Here is a 22,399-nt window from a genome sequence, read left to right as displayed (position 1 = left end):
GAGTCTTGCTTGGGAATGTGCGATGTCCTTTTTGTGAAATGTTTTTGTTCTCGCTTAAAGGCTAAAGGTTGCTCGTCTTGACAACGTTTTTGTGACGAGGATGAGTTGGTCCAATGTCGGAGGATTATCTGGTAGGAAAACAGACATTGTACAGGAACTTAATTGAATTTGAGCTTGTGTTTTTTTTTTGTTTGAACAAACTGAATGGAATTGATGAAGTATTTGAGTTAGAATTCTAACAATTCGAGCACTAACAACTCTGAAATGTTTCCTGAATCCTTGCATCAGAAAACTGAAACGTTTGTGTGGAATTAACTGAATCACAAGGTCAAATGGTGTGTGGATCATGTAGTTGTATCGGGGTTGTGGGTGAGGGTCCTGTGGATGTATGGGGAACATGGGGTGTTGTGGGGTATGGGGGTGCAGGTAGAGAGGGGCAGGTTTATTGTTTGTGGGGCCCATAGAAATTATTTAATTCATTCTCCGGTCGGAGTTGTTGCTGACATTTATTGCCCATCGCTAGTTGTCATGAGTAACAGTTTGATACAACTTGCATGGCTTGCTTGGCCGCTTTGGAGGACAGTTAAGAGTCAGTCACGTTGGTGTGGGATTCGAGCCATGTATAGGCCAAACTGGGTAAGGTCAGCAGGCTTCCTTCCCTAAATCTGCCAAGAAGACTAACTCTGCCCTTAAAAATGTGTTCTTTAGGTATGATTCTAACGCTGAAGGACACTGGCGTTCCCAAATGTGTGTTTTCCGGACCTCCACAGTTTGTAAGTAGAAAGGAGATTGGTGGGTTGCAAGCAAACAAAGAAGCTGTGGGTGCTGTAGGCCCATGATGCACTTCATGTACATAGATACATTTTCAGTTTGCAGTCTTGTACAAAGGAAGAAATAAAATAGATTGGTGTGAAATTTCTGTTGATCCTGTACTGCACATCAATCTGCTCATGGACCTGAGAGCAGTGAGATATGGAAAATAATCAAATTAATGACGTGCCTTCAAGTGTCGCTCAGGGTTACTTTCTGTATCCCACTAGTTGTGTTGGTAATTACTATCAGCTTCTGCCTCCACTGAATGTCTGGAATACAAGATTTGTCATTTAGTTTACGTGACAAATCCAAGTTAGGTTTGGATTGAATTTTTTGAGGCGGTAACAAGGAGGATTGATGAGGATAGCGTGTTTGATTGAGCATGGCTTTTGACAAGGTCCCACATGGCTGACTGGTCAGAAAAGTAAAAGCCCATGGGAACCAAGGGAAAGTGGCAAGTGGGATCCAAGGGAAAGTGGCTAGTTGGATCCAGAATTGGCTCAGTGGCAGGAAGCAAAGGATAATGGTCGACTGGTGTTTTGCGACTGGAAGGCTGTTTCCAGTGGGATTCCACAGGCCTCAGTACTGGATCCCTTGCTTTTTGTGGTATATGTCAATGATTTAGACTTAATCATGCCTCTTACATTTAAGAAGTTTACAGATGATACAAAAATTGACCGTGTGGTTGATAGTGAGAAGAAAGCTGTATACTGCAGGAAGATATCAATGGACTGGTCAGGTGGGCAGAAAAGTGGCAAATGGAATTCAATCCAGAGATGTGTGAGGTAATGCATTTGGGAGGGCAAACAAGGCAAGGGAATACACAATAAATGGGAGGATACTGAGAAGTATAGAGGAACAGAGGGACCTTGGAGTGCATGTCCACACATCCTTGAAGCTAGTAGGACAGGTAGATAAAGTGGTTAAGAACGCATTCAGGATACTTTCCTTTATTAGCTGAGGCACAGAATATAAGAGCATGGAGGTTATGCTAGAACTGTATAAAACACTAGTTAGGCCACAGCTAGGGTACTGTGTACAGTTCTGGTCGTCATATTACAGGAAAGATGTGATTGCACCAGAGACGGTACAGAGGAGATTTAGGAGGATGTTGCCAGGACTGGAGAATTTTAGCTATGAGGAAAGATTGGATAGGCTGGGGTTGTTTTCTTTGGAACAGAGGAGGCTGAGGGGAGATTTAATTGAGGTTAATAAAATTATGAGGGGCCTAGATAGTTTGGATAGGAAGGACCTATTTCCCTGAGCACAGTGGTCAATAACCAGGGGGCATAGATTAAAAGTAATTGGTAGAAGGATTAGAGGGGAGTTGAGAATTTTTTTTACCCAGAGGGTGGTGGGGGTCTGGAACTCACTACCTGAAAGGGTGGTCGAGGCAGAAACCCTCATTTCATTGAAGAAGTATTTGAATATACACTTGAAGTGCCGTAACCTACAAGGCTATGGACCAAGAACTGGAAAGTGGGATTCGGCTGGATGGCTCTTTATCAGCCGGCACAGACTCGATGAGCCGAATGGCCTCCTTCTGTGCTGTAACTTAAATGATTCTAAACTAGTCGCACTATGGACATTACATGGCCTCCAATGGTTTCTTTTCCTGTGCCTGCACGGTTGCATTCTTGGCCTCCTGACATCCATGGCTCAGTGGTAGCATCCTTGCTTCTGAGTCAGGACGTCCCAAAGCACTTTACAGCCAATGGAGTATTTTTGAAGTGTAGTCACTGTTGTAATGTTGGAAACGCGGCAGCCAGTTTGCTGCAGCAAGGTCCCACAAGCAGCAGTGTTATCATGACCAGATAATCTGTTTCAGTGATGTTGGTTGAAGGATAAATATTGGCGAGGACACTGGGGAGAACTACTCTACTCTTCTTCGAATAGTGCCGTGGATCTTTTACTTCCACCTGAGAGGGTTGATGGGGCCTCGGTTTAATATCACATCTATAAGACGGCACCTCCCACAGTGCAGCACTCCCTCAGCACTGCACTGGAGTGTCCGCCTGGATTTTTTGCTCGGGTCTCTGGAGTGGGACTTGAAACCACAGCCTTCTACATGAGGTCTACAGCACAGAAACAGGCCATTCATCCCAACTGGTCTATGCCAGCGTTTATGCTCCATATCAGCCTCCTCCCTTCTTCAGCTAACCATATCAGCGTACCCTTCTATCCCTTTCTCCCTTGTGTGCTTATCTAGCTTCCCCTTAAATGCATTTGTTATTTGCCACATCTGCTCCTTGTGGTACCGAGTTCCACATTCTAACCACTCTCTGGGAAAAGAAGTTTCTCCTGAGTTCCCTATCGGATTTGTTAGTGACTATCATATTTATGACCTCTAGTTTTGGACACCCCCACAAGTGTAAACATTTTCTCCATGTCCACCCTATCAAACCATTTCATTATTTTAAAGACCCCTATCAGGTCACCCCTCAGCCTTTCCTTTTCTAGAGAAAAGAGCCCCAGCCTGTTCAGCCTTTCCTGATAAGTATATCCTCTTAGTTCCAATATAATCCTCGTGAATCTTTTTTTCACCTTCTCCAATGCCTCTACATTCTTTTTATAATATGGAGACTAGAACTGTGCACAATACACCAAGTGTGGCCTCACCAAGGTTCTATTCAAGTTTAACACAACTTCTCTCCTTTTTAATTCTACCCCTCTAGAAATGAACCCCAGTACTTGGTTTGCCTATTTTATGACCTTATTCACCTGTGTCACTACTTTTAGTGATTTGTGTATCTGTACCCCTAGATCCCTCTGCTCCTCTATCCCATTTAGACTCTTATTATCCAAGCAGTATGTCGCCTCCTTATTCTTCCTACGAAAATGCACCACCTCACACTTAGCTATATTGAAATTAATTTGCCAATTACACGCACGTTCTGCAAGTTTATTAATGTTGTCTTGCATTTTGATGCATTCTTCCTTTGTATTAACTACACCCCCAATTTGGTGTCATCCGCAGATTTTGAGATTGTTCTTCTGATTCCCAAGTCCAAATCATTAATGTCAGTTGTGAACAACAGTGGTCCCAGCACCGATCCTTGTGGAACACCACTTTCCACCTTTTGCCAGTCTGAGTAGCTACCCTTAACTCCTACTCTCTGTTTTCTGTTTTGTAGCCAGCTTGCTATCCATTCTGCTACCTGTCCCCTGACTCCCCATGATCTGACCTTAGTCATGAGACTACTATGCGGTACCGTTTCGAAGTCCTTTTGAAAATCCAAATATATCCACTGCATTCTCCTTATCTACTCTTTCTGTTACTTCAAAGAGTGCTACCTACTGAGCCACAGCTAACACCTAATACAACTATTTTTTTTCAGGACTCTTACCATTGTCAGGAGGGACAATTCTCCGCTCTGCCAACAGTTTGGTGCAAGAGCTACATTTACCTCACGGTTGCCCTGATCGCAGTTGCAAATAGAAGTCCGCCTAGCATAGAAAATACCATTTCACAAACAGGATTATTCAATTGGGATGATTTCCTGTGACAGAGGTAGTGATTACACTCCTGATTAGTGTAAAAATGAGCAGCGGCTATTGCAGGCCCTGCGCAAAATGCAAATCGGGAGACAAATGGAAGTCCTGTCTTAAAAGGTTTAAAATTGTAAGTTGCCAAGTACAACAGTTACCCTCAAAACATGTTAAGCTTTTAATGTTGTAAGTTCCTTGGTTGCTGAGTTGAAAATAATGCATTGTTCAATTAACACCAGTTTTCATTTCTTTCTTTGAAAGGATAAATATTTAGCTGCGATTAGAACGTTCTCTGGGTCACTACAAGGAATAGATTTAGGTAGGACTTGTGGATTTAATGTTTGCATTACCTAGATCATTGTACACGAATTAATCTTTTCAGCTAATTATGAAATGCCCTTCTTTCTTACTAGCTGTCCGCCCTTACACAGACACAGAATATACTGATGATACTATGACTGTGCATCAGGTGCCAATATTTGGTAAGTGTTATTTCTCCAATTCCACCTCCACTCATGACTTTTTTTTAAAAAGAAAGTCAGTCGTTTCCTGCTGGTTTCTTCTGACCTTGATAACCTGGCCTCTTCCTCAAGGAGAGGAGATGGGGATTTACTGGCAGCTGTTGCCAGTGTACAGCCAAACTTCCCAAACCAACAGCAATTAGCCTCTAATTGGAATGACACTATTTGCAGCAGCTCGGACTTTGTGGCCTTGATGGGACAGGCTAGGGTAAGCACAGCTCCCTTAGTAAAATGGTTTCCTCCTGTGCTACATTATAATTGAGGTTCTGAGCACATCATTTTGTGGCCTAGAAAGTGAATTCTTGCAATAAATGTTCAATACTAAAGGTGGGTAAAGTTTTGGAGTCTATTATTAAGGAGACAGTAGCAGAACATTTGGATAAACGTAACTTAATAGGACAAAGTCAGCATGGCTTTACGAAGGGGAAGTCATGTCTGACAAATTTGCTTGAGTTCTTTGAGGACATAACGTACAGGGTGGATAAAGGGGAACCAGTGGACGTAGTGTATTTAGACTTCCAGAAAGCATTTGACAAGGTGCCACATAAAAGATTATTGCTCAAGATAAAGAATCACTGGATTGGGGGTAATATTCTGGCATGGGTGGAGGATTGATTATCTAACAGGAAGCAGAGAGTTGGGATAAATGGTTCATTCTCGGACTGGCAACCAGTAGCCAGTGGTGTTCTGCAGGGGTCGGTGCTGGGTCCCCAACTCTTTACAATCTATATTAACGATTTGGAGGAGGGGACCGAGTGTAACATATCAAAGTTTGCAGATGATACAAAGATGGGAGGGAAAGTAGAGAGTGAGGAGGACATAAAAAACCTACAAGGGGATATAGACAGGCTGGGTGAGTGGGCGGAGATTTGGCAGATGCAATACAATATTGGAAAATGTGAGGTTATGCACTTTGGCAGGAAAAATCAGAGAGCAAGCTATTATCTTAATGGCGAGAGACTGGAAAGTACTGCAGTACAAAGGGATCTGGGGGTCCTCGTGCAAGAAAATCAAAAAGTTAGTATGCAGGTGCAGCAGGTGATCAAGAAGGCCAACGGAATGTTGGCTTTTATTGCTAGGGGGATAGAATATAAAAACAGGGAGGTATTGCTGCAGTTATATAAGGTATTGGTGAGACCGCACCTGGAATACTGCATACAGTTTTGGTGTTCATACTTAAGAAAAGACATACTTGCTCTCGAGGCAGTACAAAGAAGGTTCACTCGGTTAATCCCAGGGATGAGAGGGTGGACATATGAGGAGAGGTTGAGTAGATTGGGACTCTACTCATTGGAGCTCAGAAGAATGCGAGACGATCTTATTGAAACATGTAAGATTGTGAAGGGGCTTGATCGGGTGGATGCGGTAAGGATGTTCCCAAGGATGGGTGAAACTAGAACTAGGGGGCATAATCTTTCAAAACTGAGATGAGGAGAAACTTCTTCACTCAGAGGGTAGCAGGTCTGTGGAATTTGCTGCCCGAGGAAGCTGTGGAAGCTACATCATTAAATAAATTTAAAACAGAAATAGACAGTTTCCTAGAAGTAAAGGGAATTAGGGGTTACGGGGAGCGGGCAGGAAATTGGACATGAATTTAGATTTGAGGTTAGGATCAGATCAGCCATGATCTTATTGAATGGCGGAGCAGGCTCGAGGGGCCGATTGGCCTACTCCTGCTCCTATTTCTTATGTTCTTATGTATTTGTATTTTTATTTACACCTCAAGCATTTTTTGCCATTTCCCCCCCACCCCCCTATCTCCTCAATATATTTGAATTTGGAAGATTGAGGGAGTGCTGTTTTAAACTTATGCAGTACCACCTGTCTGCTTTGAGGTATGTGTTGCTGGCATTTTTTGAGAGTCTGATCAATCTCCTTGACTTTGAAGAAGTGATATCCAGAGAGGATTATGGTAAACCCAGCAGCATGTATCTAGACTATTAGTTAAGCTCAATGGTGTGAGGAATCAGAGTAAATCCTGGGTATTGATAAGAAATTAGTGGAAGGGTAGGTACTGTTAGAAATTACATCAGGATGGGCATCGTGGTAAGTACTGAGTGGGGATCATCAATAATTAGTATCAGAAATTGTACTGTTTCTAATTTATATCAATGATTTGGACTGTAACCCAGTGTAAATTGGTCAGATTTGCAGATGATACCAAACCCCAGGAGGGGCTGTGGAATTGGACAAGGCAGCTCAGAAATTACAGCATGAGTTGGACAAAACTCTAGGTGGGCAGAACTGTGGCAGATTAAATTTAGTACAGACAAGTGTGAAGTGCTGCATCTCGAAAGGAAAAATGGGCAACACACATACTCCACTAATGGCATTGAAATAGCTATGGTTGAAGAGACCTAGAAGTCTTGGTAGATTCGACGTTCAAAATGTTCAACTAATGCAGCAATCAACAAAGCCAACAGAGTGTTGAATGACCTAACCAAAACAGTAGAATACAAGTCAGAGGAAGTTGTGATCAAACTGTACAATGCTCTGGCCAGACCACAACTTGACTACTTATTGACTTGTAAGTTTAGTTTCTTTGGGAATGGAATTGTCCTCCTGCAATTTTTGACAATGAACCTGTTAATGTGTTTGTGTCAAATTTATATGTGCTATCTTGGCCAATGACCTGTATCGAATAGAGGAATTGGTACCTTCATGAAAATAGAAGACAAAAGAATTTTATACGATTGCAATGACCTGTTTGTCACTAATATTGCTCAGAGTAATTTCAACCTGTTTGTCTTTTCTGCCTGTGTGCCCAATATATTCCATACTCTTGCATTTCTGGGAGAGGAAGGGAAGAGAAGAGAGCTGGTAGAATAAACCCTGGAAATGGTTCCCGGGTGGGTGGAGGAGAAGGACCCAATGAATCTGTTGGGACCTTCACTTTGTGGGGGTGGCAGCCAGTGTGAAACTGTTTTTGTGTCGTACTGCTCGTCAAACCTGATGTGCTGTCAGGTTGCCAATTTTATTCCTGAGGTTTACTACAGTTTTGATTCAGTGCAACTTGCAAATAGCTTCACATTGATAGAAAAGCTACAGTATAATTAGGTTCAAATAGTATCAGCTGACTTTATAAGGGGTGGAGGGGGAGGGAGGGTGACAAATGTCCAGTATCATAAAGAGTATCTGAGACTTGGGTAAATGTTGAGTTTTATTATCCCCTGCATGTCGCTGGTAGCCAATTGTAGTTTGAAACACCTTGGCAGGGGGTGCAGAGAAATTGTTCAAATCTTTTATCTTTTATCTTTTAACTGCAGCCAAATTGGACTCCAAGGAAAGCCAAAGAGCAGGTAGTCCAGATGGGTCACCTGACAAAACCAGCCCCAACCGCTCCTGTTCACCAAAAGCTGCAAGGCGGCAACTGGAGGATTGTGGGAGCTGCTCGCAGGAAGATCTGAATGAAAAGCCAGGTAAGAGGCACAGCAGGATCCATTAATAAGTCTCTTCTCCCTCGGATTGTATTGATCTTTGTTGTTCTGTGTGTCTTTGCTTGATTGTGTGGATGATTGGGAGCGTGAACCTTTGTGTAGTGCAGTATTAGGGGAACTCCATTGCTACTCATCAGTTTTTAACCTTGGTTTTCATGAAAAAACAATTGCTGATTTTATTTTTCCAGAGCTGGCTTTTCCTGGCCCCTGCAGGAGCCTATTCAGAAAGTGATGACATTTGAGGGATGATTTCCCCTGTGCACTGTCGTGAAATCTAGTTTTGTGTAAACCTCTTTACGCTTCTACACACTGTGCAGAAATGTTCTCCCATCTACAATAGATGACGCAGTGTTGTGACTGTAAAGAATTTAATATCAGTTAGTGGTTTTGGGCTAGGATAGTGGAATGAGGCAGTGGAGGGGAGGAGATCCCTCTCCAAGGAGAACTTGGCACCCTGATGGGAGATGAGCTGTCACTTGGGACACTGCTAACATGTGGGATACAAGCAGTGGTGGGTGGTGAGGACATGAAGGGTTGGGGAGAGACATGCTGTGATCCAGTAATTGTCCAATGTGATGGTAGTAATACATTTTTGAAACCTCTCTTTTACATACGCCTGCCCTTTTTTTTTAAAGAGAGAAGCCCAAAAATATCAAATCGAGACCCTTCCCTGGTGGTGGCTTTTGTCTGCAAGGTAGGTGTTTTCGTGTGGACAGAGTTTTATTTATTTTATTCCTTCTTGAAATGTGGGCATCGCTGGCAAGGCCAGCATTTATTGCCCATCCCAATTTCCCTTGTACAAATTGCTAGGTCACTTCAGAGGTGAGTGAAGAGTCAGCCACATTGGTGTGGGACTGGAGTCACATACAGGCCAGACCGGGCAAGGATAGTATGTTTCCTTGCCTCAAGTTTGATTTTTATCGACAATCCAACAGTTTTATGGTCATTTACTGCTGCAAGCTTTTTATTTCTTGCTGAGTTGAAAATAATGCATTTTTTAAAAACTGAAACACTCATTCTCTGGATTATTAGTACAGGCCTCTGCATTATTAGTCCAGTAATGTAACCAGTACACCACTGCCCACTTGAGGGTGATGATCAAATCGGGAGAGCACAGATAACCCTTTACTCTGTCTCAGTACCTCAACCATCACCACTAAAAAAACATTATCTAATCATTGTCACATTGTTGTTTGTGGGACCTTGTTGTGTGCAAATTAGCTGCCACGTTTTCTACATTACAACAGTGACTGCACTTCAAAAAGTACTTCGTTGGCTGTAAAGCGCTTTGGGATGTCCTGAGGTCGTGAAAAGCACTGTATGAATGCAAGTCTTTTTTCTTCTTAGTAATTAAACTGCGTTCATTTGCAGCTTCATCCGAAGAAAGGAAACTTCCTCGTTATGAAGGCTAAGGAGCTTGGTCTGCCAGTGTAAGTAGCAGGTCTTTGATCTTCAGTATCTTTATTTCTTTGATCTCTGGAGTTCCGAGGGAGGATTTTGCCATCAATGAACAATATCACCAGATTAAAGATTAAAAACTGTGACTGTGGGAAATGTAAAAATTAAAGTGGAGATACACAGCAAGTCAGTCAGCATCTGGAAGAGAAAAGATCTCTCACTTTTTGGTGGGACCCTCCATCTGAAAGAAAGGCATGCATTAATATAGCACCTCATCACAGCCCGCAGAAACATCTTAAAGTGCTTTGCACACGCACTGTGCTCTTTGAAGTGCAGTGACTGTTGTCAGCAAATTCATTGCCATTCCGATGAAGAGTCCCACCTGAAACATTTAATCAGTCCTTCAGGTGCTGTTTACCACAGTTTTTATTTAATATGCCGGTGCTTTGTTACAATACTGTTCACACTCATACTTTGCCTAACTATACATAATGTTGATCTTTTAAAAATATACAGGAAAATCTGATTATATTTTAGTGCAAAAATGTTCAGATATCCCCCAAAGGTTAATCATTCTAATCAGTTCTTTATTAGAAAGACCGATCGTGCTTATTTTCTGAAATTCAGACACGATGTAGAACCAAATGCTTCATTATTTACTACTTCGTTTTCTTATAGAAGTCTATAAAATAATGAGGGGCATAGATAAGGTAGATAGTCAAAATCTTTTCCCAAAGGTAGGGGAGTCTATAATGAGGGGGCATAGATTTAAGGTGAGAGGGGAGAGATACAAAAGGGTCCAGAGGGGCAATTTTTTCACTCAAAGGGTGGTGAGTGTCTGGAACGAGCTGCCAGAGGCAGTAGTCGGGGCGGGTACAATTTTGTCTTTTAAAAAGCATTTGGACAGTTACATGGGTAAGATGGGTATAGAGGGATATGGGCCAAGTGCAGGCAATTGGGACTAGCTTAGTGGTATAAACTGGGCGACACGGACATGTTGGGCCGAAGGGCCTGTTTCCATGTTGTAAACTTCTATGATTCTATGAACGTTTATTCAGCAATCCCATCACAGCACCTTGCGTGATGGGGGCCCGGATTGGACAATCCGCATGAGCGAGGCTCCATGCTTAGAAGTGTAGGATTGCTGAATTATCATGAGATTCACGGCACTGTACTGTTAATGGTTCAGGCTTTTCTGACACCAGCCCTGGGTAAGTGGCGAGTTTCACACAACTCTGCCAAAGGAAGTCATGTTTTGTGTTCTGATGTCATTATCTTCAGTTATACTAAAGAGGAAAGGGGGACAAAGAGTTTTACTAACATTTTAGTTTTAAAATTAATTTTTTGACTCGTTTACCCACAGGTAGTTTTATTGACCAAGGCCGTTCTTTGGCTCCTTATTTGATAGCAGTGCCCGCATTTCCCCCCTTTTTGTGTTTCAGGGGGACCTCAGCCATCGGCCCAATTGTTGCCGCTTTGAAAGATGGAAATAGCGTAATGTTTGAAGGGAAAGAGGTTTGTAAATATTTCCTTCGACTTTCAAATCTTAATCAAATCAGATTGGATTCGCAAATGTTATTTGTACTGTACTTTTATACGGGAACTCCACAGAATTCAACAGTGTAGCAGGTTAAGGAGAGACATGAGGTGCAAGCAGCATGGGAGGATGTATGCTGCTTCTAATGGCCATTTCAGGTTTTGTTCACTATTTGCATTCTAGTAAACCACTTAAATTGCAACTTGCTTTTTTCAAGCTTCTTTGATAATTGTGTTAAAATTCATGATGAGGGTGATCCTTGATGCAAATTGTACTGAGTTCAATTCACTCATTGGCATGAGTTCGCTGAGGGACTGAGATTCTCTTCTTCACTAATTTTAATGCAAAAATAGACGTGAGGACAAAGTGGCAGTCCCCTTTAATTCTTCATTAAAATTAGTGAAAACAAGAAATCAAACCCAGTGTTCTTCGTTGGCACATTTCGGATTAATCTATCTGTTAGAAAAGATGGGAGGAGGGGAATAACTCATGTTTCAAGGGGCAAAAACTCCCTCTGCAAATCAGCACTGCCAGTTTTCTATTATTATTTTTCTACTGGCTGTTACCTGTTGAGAGTCAATGCAATAAAGAGGACTGTTTTTTCTTTAAATAGAAGAGCTTGTGTTAAATGCCCCACTTGGAGGAGAAGGATGTCGATAGCGATTTACTGAGTAATATCTGGCCTCTGAAATGTGTGTGTGGACGGTTTGCACCTGAGCTTTGTCATCCACAGTGAATGGGATGTCTGAAGAGCCTTCCCCACCAGCCTGTGGTTCTGGAGTGGGCTTAGGTTTCTGTGTTCTCGATCCTCCAGTGTCAGAATTGGAATATATCATTCCTTCCTGGTTGGGTGGGGATGGGGAAGTTGAAAGCCATTTCTACCAATCTCTCTGGCCTTGCAAGCAGGGGAAATTTTATCCATGTTCCCTAGTGATCTCAAGCCACTGCCCTCCTGTTTTTTGTACAAGTCTCCAAGTTGAGTGCCTGCTTCGAGCCAAAATTAATAACTTGAACAAAACTCCTTAATCATAGAATGGTCACAGCACAGAAGGAGGCCATTCGGCCCGTCGAGCCCGTACCTGCTCTCTGCAAGAGCAATCCGGCTCGTCCCATTCCCCCGCCCTTTCCCCGTAGCCCTGCAAATTATAGAATCATAGAATCATAGAAGTTACAACATGGAAACAGGCCCTTCGGCCCAACATGTCCATGTCGCCCAGTTTATACCACTAAGCTAGTCCCAATTGCCTGCACTTGGCCCATATCCCTCGATACCCATCTTACCCATGTAACTGTCCAAATGCTTTTTAAAAGACAAAATTGTACCCGCCTCTACTACTGCCTCTGGCAGCTCGTTCCAGACACTCACCACCCTTTGAGTGAAAAAATTGCCCCTCTGGATCCTTTTGTATCTCTCCCCTCTCACCTTAAATCTGTGCCCCCTCGTTATAGACTCCCCTACCTTTGGGAAAAGATTTTGACTATCGACCTTATCTATGCCCCTCATTATTTTATAGACTTCTATAAGATCACCCCTTAACCTCCTACTCTCCAGGGAATAAAGTCCCAGTCTGTCTAACCTCTCCCTGTAAGTCAAACCATCAAGTCCCGGTAGCATCCTAGTAAATCTTTTCTGCACTCTTTCTAGTTTAATAATATCCTTTCTATAATAGGGTGACCAGAACTGTACACAGTACTCCAAGTGTGGCCTCACCAATGCCCTGTACAACTTCAACAAGACATCCCAACTCCTGCATTCAATGTTCTGACCAATGAAACCAAGTATGCTGAATGCCTTCTTCACCACCCTATCCACCTGTGACTCCACTTTCAAGGAGCTATGAATCTGTACTCCTAGATCTCTTTGTTCTATAACTCTCCCCAACGCCCTACCATTAACGGAGTAGGTCCTGGCCCGATTCGATCTACCAAAATGCATCACCTCACATTTATCTAAATTAAACTCCATCTGCCATTCATCGGCCCACTGGCCCAATTTATCAAGATCCCGTTGCAATCCTAGATAACCTTCTTCACTGTCCACAATGCCACCAATCTTGGTGTCATCTGCAAACTTACTAACCATGCTTCCTAAATTCTCATCCAAATCATTAATATAAATAACAAATAACAGCGGACCCAGCACCGATCCCTGAGGCACACCGCTGGACACAGGCATCCAGTTTGAAAAACAACCCTCGACAACCACCCTCTGTCTTCTGTCGTCAAGCCAATTTTGTATCCAATTGGCTACCTCACCTTGGATCCCATGAGATTTAACCTTATGTAACAACCTACCATGCGGTACCTTGTCAAATGCTTTGCTGAAGTCCATGTAGACCACGTCTACTGCACAGCCCTCATCTATCTTCTTGGTTACCCCTTCAAAAAACTCAATCAAATTCGTGAGACATGATTTTCCTCTCACAAAACCATGCTGACTGTTCCTAATTAGTCCCTGCCTCTCCAAATGCCTGTAGATTCTGTCCCTCAGAATACCCTCTAACAACTTACCCACTACAGATGTCAGGCTCACTGGTCTGTAGTTCCCAGGCTTTTCCCTGCCGCCCTTCTTAAACAAAGGCACAACATTTGCTACCCTCCAATCTTCAGGCACCTCACCTGTAGCGGTGGATGATTCAAATATCTCTGCTAGGGGACCCGCAATTTCCTCCCTAACCTCCCATAACGTCCTGGGATACATTTCATCAGGTCCCGGAGATTTATCTACCTTGATGCGCGTTAAGACTTCCAGCACCTCCCTCTCTGTAATATGTACACTCCTCAAGACATCACTATTTATTTCCCCAAGTTCCCTAACATCCATGCCTTTCTCAACCATAAATACCGATGTGAAATATTCATTCAGGATCTCACCCATCTCTTGTGGTTCCGCACATAGATGACCTTGTTGATCCTTAAGAGGCCCTACTCTCTCCCTAGTTACCCTTTTGCCCTTTATGTATTTGTAGAAGCTCTTTGGATTCACCTTTGCCTGATCTGCCAAAGCAATCTCATATCCCCTTTTTGCCCTCCTGATTTCTCTCTTAACTCTACTCCGGCAATCTCTATACTCTTCAAGGGATCCACTTGATCCCAGCTGCCTATGCATGTCATATGCCTCCTTCTTATTTTTGACTAGTGCCTCAATCTCCCGAGTCATCCAAGGTTCCCTACTTCTACCAGCCTTGCCCTTCACTTTATAAGGAATGTGCTTACCCTGAACCCTGGTTAACACACTTTTGAAAGCCTCCCACTTACCAGACGTCCCTTTGCCTGCCAACAGACTCTCCCAATCAACTTCTGAAAGTTCCTGTCTAATACCATCAAAATTGGCCTTTCCCCAATTTAGAATTTTAACTTTTGGGCCAGACCTATCCTTCTCCATAGCTATCTTAAAACTAATGGAATTATGATCACTGGTCCCAAAGTGATCCCTCACTAACACTTCTGTCACCTGCCCTTCCTTATTTCCCAAGAGGAGGTCAAGTTTTGCCCCCTCTCTAGTCGGGCCATCCACATACTGAATGAGAAATTCCTCCTGAATACACTCAACAAATTTCTCTCCATCCAAGCCCCTAATGCTATGGCTGTCCCAGTCAATGTTGGGAAAGTTAAAGTCCCCTACTATTACCACCCTATTTTTCTTGCAGCTGTCTGTAATCTCCTTACATATTTGCTCCTCAATTTCCCGTTGACTATTTGGGGGTCTGTAGTACAATCCTATCAAAGTGATCTCTCCCTTCTTATTTTTCAGTTCTACCCATATGGACTCAGTGGGCGAACCCTCGGATATATCCCCTCTCACTACTGCCGTGATGTTCTCCCTAATCAAGAACGCAACTCCCCCTCCTCTCTTACCTCCTGCTCTATCTTTCCTATAGCATCTGTACCCTGGAACATTGAGCTGCCAGTCCTGCCCCTCCCTTAGCCATGTTTCAGTAATAGCTATAACATCCCAGTCCCATGTACCCATCCATGCCCTGAGTTCATCTGCCTTGCCCATCAGACTTCTTGCATTGAAATAAATGCAGTTTAATCTAGACTTCCCTTGGTCTTTGCCCTGCTTTCTCAGACCATCTGTCCGGTCATGTTCTGTACACTCTCCCTTACTGCCTTTTGTTTCTGTCACCACTTTATTTCCCACTGACTTCCTGCATCGGTTCCCATCCCCCTGCCACATTAGTTTAAACCCTCCCCAACAGCACTGGCAAACACTCCCCCTAGGACATTGGTTCCAGTCCTGCCCAGATGCAGACCGTCCAATTTGTACTGGTCCCACCTCCCCCAGAACCGGTTCCAATGGCCCAGGAATTTGAATCCCTCCAGCTTGCACCATCTCTCAAGCCACGTATTCATCTTAGCTATCCTGTCATTCCTACTCTGACTAACCCGTGGCACTGGTAGCAATCCTGAGATTACTACCTTTGAGGTCCTACTCTTTAGTTTAACTCCTAACTCCCTAAATTCAGCTTGTAGGACCTCATCCTGTTTTTTACCTATATCGTTGGTGCCTATATGCACCACGACAACTGGCTGTTCACCCTCCCCCTCCAGAATGTCCTGCAGCCGCTCCGAGACATCCTTGACCCTTGCACCAGGGAGGCAACATACCATCCTGGAGTCTCGGTTGCGTCCGCAGAAACGCCTGTCTATTCCCCTTACAATCGAGTCCCCTATCACTATAGCTCTGCCACTCTTTTTCCTGCCCTCCTGTGCAGCAGAGCCAGCCACGGTGCCATGAACCTGGCCACTGCCACCTTCCCCTGGTGAGCCATCTCCGCCAACAGTATCCAAAACGGTATACCTGTTTTGGAGGGAGATGACCGCAGGGGACCCCTGCACTGCCTTCCTACTCTTCCTCTGTCTGTTGGTCACCCATTCACTATCTCCCTCAGTAATTTTTATCTGCGGTGTGACCAACTCACTGAACGTGCTATCCACGACTTTCTCAGCATCGCGGATGCTCCAAAGTGAGTCCATCCGCAGCTCCAGAGCCGTCAAGCGGTCAAACAATAGCTGCAGCTGGACACACTTCCCGCAGGTGAAGGAATCAGGGATACAGGAAGGAGCCCTGAATTCCCACATCCCACAAGAGGAACATGACACGGCGCTGGGATCTCCTGCCATGACTTAACCCTTAAATTAGCTTAAGAACAACTACAATGTTAAGAGAAAAAAAAAGGAAAGAAAAACTACTTACCAATTCAAGTACATATCCAATTCCCTTTTGAAAGCCATGATTGAATCTGCCTCCACCACCCTTTCAGGCAGTGCATTCCAGATCATAACTACTCGCTGCGTAAAAAAGTTTTTCCTCATGTCGCCTTTGGTTCTTTTGCCAGTTACCTCAAATCTGTGTCCTTTTGTTCTCGATCCTTCTGTCAATGGGAACAGCTTCTCTCCCTCTACTCTGTCTAGACCCTTCATGATTTTGAACACTTCTATCAAATCTCTTCTCACAACACCCCAGCTTTTCCAATCTATCCATGTAACTGAAGTTTCTCATCCCTGGAACCATTCTGGTAAATCTTTTCTGCACCCTCTCTCTAAGGCCTTCACATCCTTCCTAAAGTGTGGTGCCCAGAACTGGATACAATACTCCAGTTGTGGCCAAACCAGTGTTTTATAAAGGTTCATCATAATTTCCTTGCTTTTGCACATTGTGCCTCTATTTACAAAGCCCAAGATCCCATTTGCTTTTTTAACTGCTTTCTCAACCTGCCCTGCCACCTTCAGTGATTTGTGCACATATACCTCCAGGTCTCTCTGTTCCTGCACCCCATTTAGAATTGTACCCTTTAGTTTATATTGCCTCTCTTCATTCTTCCTACCGAAATGTATCATTTCGCACTTCTCTCCATTAAGTTTCATCTGTCACGTGTTCATCCATTCCACCAGACTGTCTATATCCTCTTGAAGTCTATCACTATCCTCCTCACTGTTCACTACACTTCCAAGTTTTGTGTCATCTGCAAATTTTGAAATTGTGCCCTGTACACCCAAGTCCAAGTCATTAATATATATCAAGAAAAGCAATGGTCCCAGTACCGTCCCTTGGGGAACACCACTGTACACCTCTCTCCAGTCCGAAAAACAACCATTCACCACTACTCTCTGTTTCCTGTCACTTAGCCAGTTCTGTATCCATGTTACTACTGCCCCCTTTATTCCATGGGCTGCAATCTTGATGACAAGCCTACCATGTGGCACTTTATCAAACGCCTTTTGAAAGTCCATATACAACATATCAACTGCATTACCCTCATCTACCCTTTCTGTTACCTCATCAAAAAACTCTATCAGGTTAGTTAAACTGTGCTGGCTTTCCCTAATTCTGTCACGGATTATCGTTTCTAAAAGCTTCCCCACCACCGAGGTTAAATTGACTGGCCTATAGTTGCCGGGTTTATCCTTGCACCCTTTTTTGAACAGGGGTGTAAATTTTGCAATTCTCCAGTTCTCTGGTATCACTCCCGTATCTAAGGATGTTTGGAAGATTATGCCAGTACCTCCGCAATTTCCACCCTTACTTCCCTCAGCAACTTGGGATGCATCCCATCCAGATCTGGTGACTTATCTCCATTAAGTACAGCTAGCCTTTCTCCTACCTCCTGTTGATCAATTTTTAGCCCATCCAGTATCTCAGCTTTTTCCTGTTTTACTGTGACTTTGGCAGCATCTTCCTTGGTAAAGACAGATGCAAGGTACTCATTTAGTACCTCAGCCATGCCCTCTGCCTCCATGCGTAGATCTCCTTTTTGGTCCCTAATCGGACCCACCCGTCCTCTTACTACCCATTTACTATTTATATGCCTATAGAAGACTTTTGGATTCTCTTTTATGTTCGCTGCCAGTCTATTCTCATCTCTCTCTCTGCCCCTCTTTCTTCCTTTTTCACTTCTCCTCTGTACTTTCTATATTCAGCCTGGTTCTCACTTGTATTATCAACCTGACATCTATCATACACCCCCCCCCACCCCCCCTTTTTTCTGCTTCATCTTACTCTCTATCCCCTTCTTCATCCAGAGAGCTCTGGCTTTGATTGCCCTACATTTCCCCCTCGTGGGAATGTACCTAGGCTGTACCCGAACCATCTCTTCTTTAAACAACGCCCATTGTTCGATTACAGTTTTGACTGCCAATCTTTGATACCAATTTACCCGGGCCAGATCCGTTCTCAACCCTCTGAAATTGGCCCTCCTCCAATTAAGTATTTTCACTCTAGATTGCTCCTGGTCCTTTTCCATAGCTAATCTAAACCATATGATACTATGACCACTATTCCCTAAATGTTTCCCTACCAACACTTGCTCCATTTGACCCACTTCATTTCCCAGAACCAGATCCTGAAATGCCTCCTTCCTCATTGGGCCAGAAACAAACAGATCAAGAAAGTTCTCCTGAACACACTTCAGAAATTCTTCCCCCTTTCTGCCCTTTACACTATTACTATCCCAGTGTATATTAGGATAATTGAGGTCCCCCATTACCACAACTCTATGGCTTTTGCACCTCTCTGTAATTTCCCTGCAAATTTGCTCCTCTATATCCTTCCCACTGGATGGTGGCCTATAGAATACACCCAGCAGTGTAATGGCACCTCTATTGTTTCTTAATTCTAACCAAATAGATTCTGTCCTTGACCCCTCCAGGACATCCAACACTGCAATATTCTCCTTAATCAATACTGCCACCCCACTCCTTTCTTTCCTTCCCTATCTTTCCTGAACACTTTGTATTCAGGAATATTTAGTACTCAATCCTGTCCTTTTTTTTGGCTAGGTCTCAGTTATCGCCATGACATTCCCATTTGGCTATTTGCGCCTGCAGCTCACCAATCTTATTTACCATGCTTTGTGCGTTTACACACGTGCACTGTAAACCTATCATTCTCTCTTAGTCTGGTCCCACCTAATAATGTACTATTTCTTCTTCTAGTGCTACCTGTCTCTCCCAATCCTTTGTGCACCTTGTTTCTGCTTTCTAATGCTACATCCTGGTGCCCATCCCCCTGCCAAATCAGTTTAAACCCTCTCCCACAGTAGCAGTGAACCTCCCCGTGAGAACATTGGTCCCAGCTCTGTTGAGGTGCAACCCATCCGACCTGTACAGGTCCCATCTCCCCCATAACTGATCCCAATGCCCCAGGAATCTAAAGCCCTCCTTCCTGCACCATCTCTCCAGCCACGTATTCATCTGCTCTATCCTTCTATTTCCAGCACATGGCACTTGGAGTAATCTGGAGATTACTACCTTTTGGGGTCCTGCTTATTAATCTCTTTCCTAGCTCCCTAAAATCTGCCTGCAGGACCTTATCCCTTTTTCTACCTATGTCATTGGTACTGATATGGGCCACGACCTCTGGCTGTTCACCCTCCCCTTCAGAATGTTCTGCAGCCACTCAGTGACATTCTGGACCCTGGCACCAGGCAGGCAATATACATATTCAGAACTGAATACTAGTTGGAGAGTGAGATGCCCTGAGGGACTCCTGCACTACCTGCCTGCTCCTCCTTGTCTGTCTAGCGGTCACCCAGTCCCTCTCTGCCTGCACTCTCTTAAGCTGCGGGGTGACCACCTCCTGAAATGTGCTACCCATGTGGCTCTCAGCCTCGCGGATACTGGAGTGACGCCAGCTGCTGCTGAAGCTCTGAAATCCGGAGTTTGAGCTCCTCCAGCTGACGACACTTCCTCCACCTGTGGTTGTCCAGGACATGGAGATCCCACATGGCACAAGATGTGGGACTGAAGTGCCCTGCCATGTCTCTATTTATTAGATTACTAACTCACTGAATGGAAATAAACTTAAGACCTAAACAAATTCACGAGCTACTCACCAATCACCTCCTTTCCTTCTGCTGCTCCGTCCCCGAACTCCAGCCTTTCACCTACCTGTTGTCCTGTGACGTCACTCCTTGGCTTTGTTTTCTCTTCGATGCCACTGAACACTCTCGGTCCACCTCCGCTGCTCCAGGTGATTGATTCTCTCTCGCTCTCACACTTACACACCAACCTGACCCAACCTGGTCCTGATCATCAACGGAGTGTAAAGTTCCCACTTTGTTCTGACTTTTCTCCATCCCAACCTGCTGTGTGTAACAGAGTTCTGCTGCGTTCCTAATCTAGAATTGATCCACATTTAGATATTCAGAGACCGTTACTTGACCAGTCACTCCCCATTGAGTTAATGTGGATACTCTCAAGGCTGTTGATTGTTTTGAGTGGATGTGAGATTCTTCTGACACTTGCGCCATTAGTCCCATTCATATTTATAGATGAATGTGAGGTGGTGCATTTTCATAGGAAGAATAAGGAGGCCACATACTGCTTGGATAACAAGAGCCTAAATGGGATAGAGGAGTAAAGAGATCTAGGGGTACAGATACACAAATCACTAAAAGTAGCGACGTAGGTTAATAAGGCCATAAAAAAGGCAAATCAAGCACCAGGGTTCATTTCTAGAGGGATAGAATTGAAAAGCAAAGAAGTTATGTTAATATTGTATAGACCCTTGGTTACACCACACTTGGAGTATCGTGCGCAGTTCTGGTCTCCATATTATGGAAAGGACGTAGAGACATTGGAGAGGGTGCAAAAAAGATTCACAAGGATGATACCAGAACTGAGAGGATATTCTTATCAGGAAAAGCTGAACACGCTGGGTCTCTTTCATCTAGAAAAGAGAAGGCTGAGGGGTGACCCGATAGAGGTCTTTAAGATAAGAATAGGGTTTGATCGGGTAAACGTAGAGAAAATGTTTCCACTTGTGGGGGAATCCAAAACTATAAATATAAAATAGTCGCTAATAAATCCAATAGGCAGTTCAGGAGAAACTTCTTCAACCGTAGAGTGGTAAGAATGTGGAACACGCTACCACAAGGAGTAGTTGAGGCAGCTAGCATAGATGAATTTAAGGGGAATCTAGATAAGCACATGAGGAGAAAAGGAATAGAAGGGTATCCTGATAGGGTTAGCTGAAGTAGGGAGGGAGGAGGCTCCTGTAGAACATAAACACCAGCATAGACTAGTTGGGCCGAATGGCCTGATTTCTGTGCTGTAGTTTCGATGTAACTTGATATATATTTTGCAGATCCGGCCTGAAGAAGTGTGCACACCTGCTGATCCAGGGCCCACTTTCCTTGTGTTGGAATGTCCGAGTAAGGCGTTTATTGACCCTGTATGTGAGAATGAACAACTCAAAATGTGAGTTATCCATTGAGCAGATCACCAAACTTTTTTGATCGAAACATTTGTTGATAAGTTTAGATTTTGCACCTTTTGGAAAACAAAAACTAATGTGGAATCCTGAGGACGCCTTTGCCTTAAGCATTAGGACGCTGAAGCTTTGGGTTTTCAACCTAGATGATCACCATGTTTAACTAATGTGTTTTTCACACTAGTCCTTGGGCCTTTCCTGCATCCTTCCTTAATAAGGGGTGGGTAGGCAGATAGCACCCAGTCCTTTGCCACCGCTGCCCTGTTCCCTTCATTGCCTCAGTTAAAAAGTTTCTGAAAAGCTCCTCTTGTGTATCTTCGGTATGGCATGTCTTTTTACTCTTCAACTCAATGCTGCCTGGGAGGAAGATGGAGCCCTGCTTTATTCAAGCAGCGTGTTTAATAAACGGAGCAATGTTCTTTAATCTTTCCTCCTCTGACCTCATTACAATTATTTTTATTGCAGGTTTCAGACTGGAGGGTCTAAAAGCCCAGCCGCATTAGTTGTCCACATGGCGCCCGAGTCTGTCTTGGCAAGTAATGTTTATAAATCGTGGATGGAGAGGTAATTGAATTCTGTGAAGTTTGCTGCGTTGGCATAACTACAGTATATTAAATTGCTGTGCAGGGATGAAGGACTGGTCATTATTCAACATTGAAATAAAAAGCAAAGCAAATGCCCTGGGTGACTTCTTGGATTGAGTTTTTTTTTTCTTTTCCTCAGTAAATTCTACCCTGTAATGGTCAGAGCAGCAAGGAAATCTGAAACTGCTGCAATGCACCAATGACTCCTCAAAGTTTATTGCCAATATTGTACTGTTTGTTACTTTATTCTGGATACATTCAATCTTCCGTAATATGAAGCTCAGCATATATTTCATTATGTTTGTGCAATGTTCTGTTACAAAAGAATTCAATATCCATTGTTTTAAAGGACTATTTTGAAGAATAGTGTTTGTTATCTTTAAAATTTTCACGCTGTCCATGAA

The 22,399-nt window shown here is 43.6% G+C and overlaps 1 protein-coding gene across 2 annotated transcripts in view; it reads left to right on the top strand.

Moving 5' to 3' along the window:
• Positions 1-22,399, top strand: part of elac2 (elaC ribonuclease Z 2) — a 54,246-nt gene that overhangs the window by 6,016 nt on the left and 25,831 nt on the right. For both annotated transcript variants that reach the window (XM_068004308.1, XM_068004309.1), the window contains exons 3-12: positions 61-131; positions 709-773; positions 4,564-4,621; positions 4,716-4,784; positions 8,090-8,242; positions 8,896-8,954; positions 9,632-9,690; positions 11,101-11,173; positions 21,286-21,398; positions 21,877-21,975. In XM_068004308.1, coding sequence (XP_067860409.1) covers positions 61-131; positions 709-773; positions 4,564-4,621; positions 4,716-4,784; positions 8,090-8,242; positions 8,896-8,954; positions 9,632-9,690; positions 11,101-11,173; positions 21,286-21,398; positions 21,877-21,975 — 819 coding nt within the window. The remainder of the gene's footprint in view (positions 1-60; positions 132-708; positions 774-4,563; positions 4,622-4,715; positions 4,785-8,089; positions 8,243-8,895; positions 8,955-9,631; positions 9,691-11,100; positions 11,174-21,285; positions 21,399-21,876; positions 21,976-22,399) is intronic.

The sequence above is a fragment of the Heptranchias perlo genome, chromosome 23 (genome assembly GCF_035084215.1).
Source record: "Heptranchias perlo isolate sHepPer1 chromosome 23, sHepPer1.hap1, whole genome shotgun sequence".
Lineage (NCBI taxonomy): Eukaryota > Metazoa > Chordata > Chondrichthyes > Hexanchiformes > Hexanchidae > Heptranchias > Heptranchias perlo.
The sequence above is the reverse complement of the archived record's forward strand: the minus strand, read 5'-3'. Positions and strand labels throughout refer to the sequence as shown.